We start from the raw sequence: 10,602 nt of genomic DNA, 5'->3' as shown, positions 1-10,602 counted from the left end.
GTCTGAAGGGTCCAGAGAGCGGTTGATCAGTATTCCTGGCTACCATTCCACCATGAAGACAGAAGAACACTCTAAGCAACTCAGGGAAAGGGTTATTGAGAAGTACAATTCAGGGGATGGTTACAAAAACATTTCCAAGGCACTGAACATCCCCCGGAGTTCAGTGAAATCAATTATCAAGAAATGGAAGGAATATGGCACTTGTGTGAATCTGCCTAGATCAGGCCGCCCTCGTAAACTGAGTGACCTACAAGTAGGAGACTAGTGAGAGAAGCCACCAAGACCCTACAACTACTCTGAAGGAGTTACAAGCTTCAGCTGCAGAGATGGGAGAGACTGTGCATGTAGCAACTGCTGCCCGGGTTCTTCACCGGTCAAAGCTTTATGGGAGAGTGGCAATGAGAAAGACACTGTTGAAGAAAAGTCATATTAGATCTGGACTAGAGTTTGCCAAAAAGCACGTGGAAGACTCCATGGTCAAGTGGAAGAAGATTCTTTGGTCTGATGAGACCAAAATTGAGCTTTTTGGCCATCAGACAAGACGTCATGTTTGGTGTAAACCAAACACTGCACATCACCAAAAACACACCATCCCCACTGTGAAGCATGGTGGTGGCAGCATCATGCTGTGGGGATGTTTCTCAGCAACTGGACCTGGAAGGCTTGTAAAGATAGAGGGCAGAATGAATGCTGCAAAATACACTGAAATCCTGGGGGACAATCTTTTTCAGTCTGCAAGAGAACTACGTCTTGGGAGAAGATTTATTTTCCAGCAAGACAATGATCCAAAACATACTGCAAAAGCTACACAGGAATGGTTAAAAAAGAACCAGGTAAATGTTCTGGAGTGGCCGAGTCAAAGCCCAGACCTCAATCCTATAGAGAATTTGTGGCTGGACTTGAAAAGGGCTGTTCATGCCCGATACCCGCGCAACCTGACAGAACTTGAGCAGTTTTGCAAAGAAGAATGGAGCAAAATTGCAGTGGTCAGATGTGCAGACTGATTGAGACCTATCCACACAGACTCACTGCTGTGACTGCAGCCAAAGGTGATCTACTAAATACTGACTTGAAGGGGGGGAATAATTATGCAAACAATTATTTTCATTTATATAATTTTCTTTCATTAACATTACTTTATAGAAATCTGTTTTCACTTTGACATTAAAGAGTTTTTTCCAATAATTTTTTTTGTTAAAAAAAGCTAAATTTTATTGACCATGATTGATTTATGAAAGCAATAAAAGGGTAAAACATCAAAGGGGGTGAATACTTATGATAAGCACTCTATAACCAGTTATTTATTCTCTTCATTTATTTATTTACTTTATTATCAGATATAATCATTACTCATTTTCACCCTTGCCTTAATGGTTTTACCCTTAATTTTTCTTTTATTCTGTTTGTTCTTTTCCTTTAATTCAATATAACATTTTTGGTGCTTTTATTGTTTTATTTTGTTTTGTTGTATTGATTTATTTTGGTAAAGCTTTTAAAGCTTGAACTCTATTTCTGCACATCTGCATGTTGTCTCTAAACTCCTGATTAACCTCCTTGGTTTCACCTGTCTGCAAACCACTGAATAAAGTCTGTTTTTTACTGTTAGTATTATTAAAAACAAAACTGATGCTAGATCAGTTCTCTTAGGAGCATCAAACTGGAACCAGATACAGCAGCTGTTTGTAAGCTCAAAATTAAGAATTACAATCAAAATTAGAACACCTTTACTGTCACTGTCAAATTAGGAAAGCTTCTCCTCTTGGTGCATATCTTATTGTTTAAACAGGACATTCCATAATAAACAATAAGATAAATATAAAAGCTGACTTCAGACAGAAAGAACTGAAAGTAGCAGGAATGTAAATGATGTTCCTGTAATGTTCCACACGTTCAACCATATTATTGCATAAAAATGTAGACTAAAATCAGCAGCAGGTGAAATGAGATCCTGTACAATAACAAACATTACTAGTAGATGCTGCAGTTGTGAAAATAAAGTGAGGGAAAAATCGCAGCATGAATGAAGGATCGTCAGCATATGGGAGGAGCTGCATAAAGAGAAAAGTTGTGAGTTAGCATGAGTGTTTTTTACAATGTTAACATGTCCATATGGTGTTTTTTTTCTGCTAGAAGACACATCATGAGTAAAACTTTGCAGTGATGAGAATCTCAAAAACACAGATTTGTACTTCCAGGGTTTCAAATGTAACAAACTCAACACAGCGTGCAGAGTTTGTCTTTCTGTATCGTTATTTTATTCAGAAAGCTGCATTTGCACATGAGCAAAAGTCCAAAATATGGGCTTTTTTCATGCATGCTAACTCAGGGTTAGATAATCTTTTGCACAGTTATCATTTAAAACTTATATTTTTTCAAGCTGCCTTTGTTTAATTTTTAATTAGTTTGAAGATCTGACACTGTTTAGTAAAGATACACATAAAAAAACAGACCAGGAGTGACTGGAATCATTTGTTCACATCACTGTACAAACCATCACGCAAATGACATTCTATTCAGGCGATTAGATCACCGCTGCACACAGTGATTAGGTCAATTCAAAGCTCTGTTCGGCCGCTCAATAGGTGAGAACAACGGCGAACACACACTCACACACACATGCCCCGGGGCTGTATTATCCGTGAGCCAACCAAATGTGAGATATGCCTGTGAGATAACCAAATGGTCAGAGCTCTGCAGGAGGCTGTGGACAGATATTTGTAGCCCTGGGAGCAGAAAGCTTAAAGCCATGGATGCATCACCACTACAGACAATCCAGGATGAATGTGAATGAAGAAGCGTTAATAGATGCTAAATATATGTCTTAAAATAGGTTTGTGCCACTCCCAGGGATAAAACAACCAATAAGATTGTGAGAAACAGCAGATTTTTGGCCTAATTTTGTTGCAGAGCTGTCAGAGAGTAGCATAAATTCTACAAAAATATCCTGATCCATTGTCTACACCGTAAATAGTGCATATCACATGCTTGTTTATATTCGATCCCAGGAGTGCTGCTTTCTGTTTCATTGCTCTATCATGAACCTACCTCATGTGTACAAAGTGTCAATAACTTTATATTCAGTGTTTAATTGTAGTTGCACTAAATGTTGGTTTACTGGAACATAAAACTCTAGTTCGCTTTAATTTTTGCAGGTTTTTTTGCACTAAAACTCTCAGTAAAACTCTGGTTCACTCTAAATGTCCTCTTTTACACGCCTTCTTTAATTGCACACAGTGAACACTCATTTCCTCCTGAACTTATAGTCCTTGTTTAAATGCACCAGGAGGGGTAAACACCAGATTCTAATTCCTTATATGTGTATTTACATTCTTGGCCAATAAAGCTGATCCTGAACATAACTAAATTAATTCCATTTACATGAAATTTTCAGTCCTACAACATGCAAATATCTCTCCATTCTATGGCACTATGAGTCTGTGATGATATAGGAGTGTGAGAAATCATGTTTACCATTCTTATTACAATATCATGAAAGACAAACAGATCAATTAGATTTAATTTTAATATCTCCATAATTGAATTGGTGTTTATTCATTTTGGCAGTAAATTGTGCAACAAAAATGGCATGCATCTTCGTGCTGTTGTTGCTTAAACAGTTTGTGCCCCCTGAGATTTAAATTTTAAAATGGTGTGGAGAGAAAAAAACATGGAAACAACGCGATGCCAGCGGATCAACCATCTTGCCACGTTCCAGTGGAGCGAAGGAGGCGGGACTAAGATAAGACTATCCACACGGTTGAATAAGCCCAACGCCTCTCGAACACCATTGGACCAGAGATTCTATAGCAACGCCCATTTTCTCAAACGAGGCCTCTAATTGGTTGAGGTAGCTGTCAGTTGCAAAGTGGACGGGGTTTCTTTGGTTCTGAGTTTTTATGAGACAGAAGGAGAAATTTTGATTTCTTTTCGCTGGTACAAATTTCTGCTGGTCCTCCTTATCTGCTCTCGAGCTCACAGCTGCCAGAAATTCGCCATGGTTTCCAAGAAAAACGCCAAAGTGCACGTAAAAGCAAAAGGTACGTCGCCACTTCTCCTGCCGTTGTGTCGTTTAGCGGACGATGATGCGTTCACGGGCCTTTCAAAGTTAATCTGTTATTTCATTCAGACGACTAGCTCTGTTTAGCTAGCTTCATTTGGTATCCGAAAATTGTATAAACCTATTGTTTTCTCTCAGGAAATTAGTCCATTCACAGTTAATGGTGCGGATTTTATTTTTATTTAAACCACCGTGCTAATATCTCTCCGTTACCACGTCAACAACAGCAGCTACGTCGACATGAAGCTAACGGTTAGCTAACGTTTTATCACTAAATTATTAATAATTGTTGTTTTTGGTGGTGTTTTAAACTATCACCGGGCTGCCGCTGTCGTTACGGGCAAACGGTAGCTGTTTTTACCCGGTGTCCGTCCCAGGTTCACCATGGCGGCTCCAGCTCTGGGGGGGATTACCGAGCAACGCCGCTTCGCACGCGACCAATAACGTCCTCCGTCCCGCGGCTTAGCCAACGTTTTTTTTCCCCAGAGTTCCGTTGGAGGCTTCCAGGCCCAACCGACGGTCCGAACCGAACTGGAGCCACCGACGCGCCTCCAGCGTGGGCACCCCGCCCCCAGCTCGGTCCGCTCACTGCCCAAATGCTCACGTGTCAGTAAAAGTAACCGGGGGTGGGGTCACCGACGGGGCCCCCTGCAGCCCGGGGCCCCTGACAGGCGCTACGGAGCTGTTGCGGTTTCATTTCTCATATTGTAAAAAGCCTCGCCTGCTGGTACTTGGATGTTTAACTCCATGATAATCATCCAATGGGCTTAAATTAAAAACTCTCACTCCAAAATACTCTCCTGTTTAAAGCTAACTTCACACATTTCACTTTCTCTTCTTAAAGACATTAATTGCGCATTAACCTCTACTTTTCCTCTACTGTGGTGGTAGTGTCTGTGAGGCGGACACGTGGCTGGATGTTGTGTATGTTGGTAGAAACTATAACTTCAGAGGACACTCTGTTCTCTGACGGCTCCCACTATTGTACATTTTAACAGCATTCCAATAGCAGAACTACACAGGAATTAATGTCTGCTGCAGGACGAAGTTAAACCACTTAAAATGTTAAATTTAAACCTCTTTCTCTGCTGACAGTGGTTTCTGTGGATCACTGAAGAGAGGTCACAGAAAACTAAGGCAGCCTTAAAATGTGCACCCGTTTCCTTCTGTGTTTGTGGTATTCAGTAGCTTCAGTCTGCAGAGTTTTCTCAGCGCTGTTAAGGTTGGAGACGTTCAGGGAACAAAATGTTCAGTTTTTTAGGGCTCTTTTTCCTGACCCCGCCCACCACCAATGGGTGACAAAGGAGAGCTTCAAATACAAAAGGTTCAGTGAATCTGAATGAGAAAATATACCACCTGTACGCGTGTTTGTTGATTTGGATGTATGGTTTATGCACATCATCTCTGCTAAATATAGCCCACATCTGCTCATTGGACCCACTGTAGTTGCATAATAGATCTTTTAGAGGTGTAGTTGTAGTCTAGTGGTTCATAACAGAGTACAGCTTTAAATGATGCTCCCTGGATTTTAACACACTAGAATGAGACTTAAACATTCATATGCCCCAGATGTTGGTCTCAAACTCAGACTGCTCCTGGTCAGAATAGAATAGAATAAAATATCCTGTATTAGTCCCACAAGGGGAAATTTGCAACATCACTGCAGCAAAGTGACGGAAAAATCAAGAGAACACATCTATAAATGTAAGACATATATACACTATATATGAAATATAAATATGAGAAAAATACACGAGGATAGTAACAACACAAATGAATTGCACTTGAAACCTCCTCGAATTTATTTCAACACATGACGGTTGCCCCATTTATTTGGTGTTCTAATTGATTTAAATGTCATTAATTAATGACGTTAATTGTTCTTATTGTGATTGTTTTATTTCTGTTGCTTTTAACTCCTACACTTGGTTGCATTGTTAAATTTAGTTTTTTATGTGATATAACCACGTGTTGCTCTTTTATTACTCTGCTTTTAGGTGTGCCTGCATTCATATTATGTGACTCAATTTTAAAAGATATAAATGAATGAAATTCAACTGATTTCTCTCAGTTTACACGGTTAAAATGCAAAGTGGATCTTAACTGGGCCTGTGCACGCTGCATTTATTTATTTGAGTTGCATCATGTGATTAAATACTGATGGTGGCTTGTCAGACAGATTTGATTTCCCTTATCCAGCTAAAAGTAGTGTGTGGACTGTGAATTGTCTTCCAGATGTTGTGAACATGTGATCATAAGTTTAAAAGTCTCAGAATATATGAAAGCAGCTTCATATGTGCGCTCATCTGTCTGTCTCATGCTGTTTACTTTTCCTCTTTTTTCGTCCTCCAAAGGGCTGAGAGTTGCTCAGGTACTCAGAGATGGAAGGGTAACGGCGTCGTCTCCTCCTCTGGGACTGCTGTGTTGTGTTCTTTGCATTTGCAAAGTGTCGTTTTGCTAAACTAAACCTTGTAGATGGAAAAACCACCACGTAACCTTGCATGAACATGTGGCTGTTTGCTGCTGAATCGATCTGTACAGTACAAGTTCAGATATGAGTATTCTAGTGTGAAGTTTCTGAGAAATCCTCTTGACTGAAGATGCTTTTTATAACTCTGAAAAGGATGTTTGAATCTCCAGAGATGTTATGACCAAATGGTCCTGAAGATCCTTCTGATTTTGCTGTTGCTGTCCTTAAAAAGCTGGACAGAAATGAAAGTGGGAGGAGGTTACTGGCTCTCTCCTCTGACTTTACAGGCCAGACCAGATCGCTATTGGTATTTTTAAGTGAAAGAAAATGTTGCAGCAGTTAAATCATTTCTTGTGGAGTTGCCTCAGTCTCTGTCTTAGCATTGCAGGAGAGTATTTTATCATGTTCGGGTCCGTTTTCTTTGCTTTAAGAAAATCCTTAAACACACTCTGTCTGAGGACACGAAGATGAACTGAAAGCTGCACATACTGCACGTTCTTTTACAAACAGTAAGTTGTGCAGAGTAGTTTGAGTCGTATTGTTGTCACATAAAGAGTTAGCCTTTCATCACTGTGCTGCAGTAGTTCCCATTTGTACTTTGCACTGCTTTTTCTGCTTCCCATTCCTCTGAGTTCTTGTTTATTCTCTGTCAGCGTAGTTTAGGTTGATGGCAGTGGATTTAACTTGTTGTTTCCATGCTGCAGCATAAACATGCAGTACAGAAGAAGTAGCACAAGAAAACAGTATTAAATTAACTTTGTGCAATTTTCAGCTTGTTTGCACTCAGTCTGTGATATAATTTGATTAGTTTGACACATGCTTCAGCAAACAACTCTCAATAATGCAAATGATTTTCTGCAGATTTCTCACAACAACGACAGGCATGAAGTTTGTTTTCTGCCTTTTCAGTCGAGCCCAGATAACGTCTCCATCCCTGGGTTTCCAGTGGATGGAGTTAGATGCTCGCTGGATGTTTGTCACCACATTTTACTTAAATGGACTTGAAGTCAAGGAAACTTTAATGTGTTGATTCCAGCACATGTTGGCAGAAAATCTGTTGGTCTTTATTTTCCTAAAGGCTGCTTTAAAAGTGGGTGAGGTTCAGAGGTTTGGCTGCAGGGTTGAAGGTGAGAGAATTTGTGGAGCTGGAATTTCCTGAAAGGTATACAAACCTGCATGTGTGCGTGCACGAGGATGCACGCATGTTAAAAGCCTGAGGGAGGAGAAGTTTGAAGGCGGCGCATATCAATCCTTACATAAGACTCAGAAGGAGCTGCTCAGACCGAACAATGTGTACAGAGAGGCACAAAGCAGAGACTCTGCAGAGAGCTTTCTGTTTGTTTGGACAGGCTGAAAGCGTGTGCGTGTCCTATGAACATGGAGCGTATAGAAGAACAACACGGTATGTTATTGCATGTTTCTGGTGTTTCTGCATTGCTGTTTTGCTTTGGTGTGTGTGTGCATGGAGTGGTTTTAAGATTTCCTTGTGAGATCACGTGTGAGGAATATTCACACAGTCTGCATCCATATGTGTGTTTTTATCGTTATCCAGAACAGCTGATCGGTCAGTTTTGCACCAGAGTATTCAGACTTTGTAAGGGTGTGGACTTGTTGCTAGATCTTTAAAAATAAGCAGTGCTTAACTTTGTTTACTTTGGTGTGTTCACGTGTTCTTAGCGGTTTGCCTTCTGTAGCTTTGGTGCAGTTTATGTGTTAATAATAATCTTCAACTAGAGTTTGTTTTATTCACTCTCCTGCTCACTGATGGAGGTGCTGCTGATTCCATAAACAGTAACCTTGATGTTCAAACTGGTCAGATATGTTGTTCTTCAGGTCTGTTAGCTCAGTGTGGGAATGTGCTGCTGCTTATTAGGATCACATTGCTTCATTATGCTGAACACAGTCAGTGTTGGAATGTTTTTCTCATGTAAATTTATGCTCTTTTTGATTAATTCAGACTATGCTAGGATTTAGTTTTAATGTGCAATATATTCCCATTCCCTGTTGTCTGTGGTTGTGCATGTGGTGTCAGTTCATTCCATTTCTCCCACGCTAAGTTTAAGAGAGGAATGTTACAAGAAGAAAACAGCTTTTTTTTGTGGTTTAATATAAATGCCACATCAGTGTGACTTATGGAGTACAAATGGATAAAATGAGTGAGATGTCTAAAGCCAGAATGACGTTTTTATCATTTAATCAATATTGAAACAAGTCGTTGTATCCGGGCGTGTGAAGTCAAATATCAGAGTAAGTGGTCGTTTCTGGTCATAAATGGAGAAAAGAAGAATATTTATTATCATCATGCAGTTAGTTTTTACCAGTGATGTAATGAAGTTTTTGTTGGTAATAACAGCTTAAAAGTCGACATTAAAAGACGTGGACACGAAATCGTACAGTGCATAAAAATAAATGGTAAAAATACATTAAAAGTAAGAAAAGATGAGATGAGATATTTTGGTACAAGCTGATGCCAAAAGTCTAAAAACATGATGGAACTGGTTTTTGAATGGGACAGAAAATGCCAGAAGTGCCAAAGAGACGCGTAGATTTAGAAATGTGGAACGAGCAAGAACAACACCGAAGAGAGGCATTTACAGAAATAAGTGTGAAAAGAGAGGAGTTAAAGAAGGCAAAAGATGTTCTATTTGGAACAAAGAAGGAGACGCCTCTGACTGATCCATGCACTTCATTGTTGGCTTTGTTTAAAACATGCTGCAGTGTTCATATCAATATTACTGTTGGTGAGTTCAGCTGAATCTGTTGCAGCAGCGCTCCACAAACGGCATCAGACGGTTTTTCTGACCCACAGTAGGTCTTTGGAACGTGAACCATCCGTGTGCATTTTGTCTTCACCAGAAATCTGAGCAGTTTCTAATAATTTGACCATTTAGGAAGCAAAAATATCTATGGTGAAACTTCAATTATCAGAGCTGGTTAAAAAGCCCTCATTTCCTATTTTTACCGTCTGTTTCTTTTTTGTTCTGTGTATCGATGCCACACACAGTTTAAGAGGCTGTGTGTTGTTGCTCAGGATGTCTCAGTATAAAGCACTGCTTGTTTGTGTCACCACACTGTGTGTGCAGTAGGTTTTTATCAGTCTCTCATGAACGCCTTCATTGAATTGATTTACTATTTTTGGATCAGGTCTTGTAACCAGGAACAGTAGAAAATGTGATGTTTTGGTGCAGACTACTAAATTTCATGCCTCTAAGTTAATCTCTTGCACCACCGAGGTTTTCTGTATCTTTGTTTTCATCGTTGTAAGTGTAACCTCTTTTTCTGCTATCTTCCCTAAATTTCAATTTAGTTTCCTGTGTTAATGGTTAAAATTCTAGAAAAAATCCAAAGCAGAAAGAAAGAGCAGCATGTACAAAGTGAAGGTTGTTTTTGTTGCTCCATCTGGTGAAATGTAGTTTTCTAATGTTCCCTATCAGAGGACAGGGCAGTCCTCTGAAGCTTTCAGTGCCGGGCCTGTCCAGCAGTGATGATGCCTTGTTCTTTTCTCTCTATGTCACGGCCAGCTGATCTAAAAGCACTATAAATAGCTTCCTATGACCTCCAGAGCCATATCAGGCTTTGAGAAAAAAGCGTGACAGAGAGCTGGGATGACTGACGGATGAGTAAGAGAAAGAAAGCCAGTGGATAGAGGAAGAGGAGGGCAGATAGAGGAGAGGGAGGCAGAGCTGCTCGTTGTCTTCAGACTGCAGATCCTTCAGCTGTAGTTCAGGTAGTTGGTGATCCGGACCGTCACCAGCAGGGATGGGCGATCCGGCCGCCCTGGCAGAGTCCACCACCCCTCCTGTGATCTCTGGGGAAATACAAGGTGAGGAACGAGCCTCAAGGCCAGACCAGACAGCCCAGAAGGACACGGCAGCGTGGAGGTCATGGTGGGGGCCTGGTGGTTGGTTTCAAGGTGAAGGACCGAGGTCTCCTGAAGCTTTTTGTCCAGGATGTCAGAGACCAGCGTTGTGGTTGTGTGTTAGTGTTTGTAGCTCAGTGAGTGCTCTGTCAGTGAAATCGTCCTGAATTTTGTCTGCTCAGCGTTGTAAATACGTTAGGAGCTCAGCATGGAATC

The 10,602-nt window shown here is 40.5% G+C and overlaps 1 protein-coding gene across 5 annotated transcripts in view; it reads left to right on the top strand.

Moving 5' to 3' along the window:
* Positions 1-3,855: 3,855 nt before the first annotated feature.
* Positions 3,856-10,602, top strand: part of asph (aspartate beta-hydroxylase) — a 37,478-nt gene continuing 30,731 nt past the window's right edge. For 2 of the 5 annotated variants that reach the window (XM_051952891.1, XM_051952890.1), the window contains exon 1: positions 9,975-10,350. In XM_051952891.1, the coding sequence (XP_051808851.1) occupies positions 10,287-10,350 (64 nt within the window). In that variant the 5' untranslated portion in view covers positions 9,975-10,286. Of the gene's footprint in view, positions 4,038-7,511; positions 7,930-9,958; positions 10,351-10,602 lie in introns of those variants that run through there. The other 3 variants (XM_051952893.1, XM_051952894.1, XM_051952895.1) reach the window with 3 other exon arrangements.

This window comes from Acanthochromis polyacanthus, chromosome 9 (assembly GCF_021347895.1).
Source record: "Acanthochromis polyacanthus isolate Apoly-LR-REF ecotype Palm Island chromosome 9, KAUST_Apoly_ChrSc, whole genome shotgun sequence".
NCBI classification, from domain to species: domain Eukaryota; kingdom Metazoa; phylum Chordata; class Actinopteri; family Pomacentridae; genus Acanthochromis; species Acanthochromis polyacanthus.
This window is presented reverse-complemented; position numbering and strand designations above follow the sequence as displayed.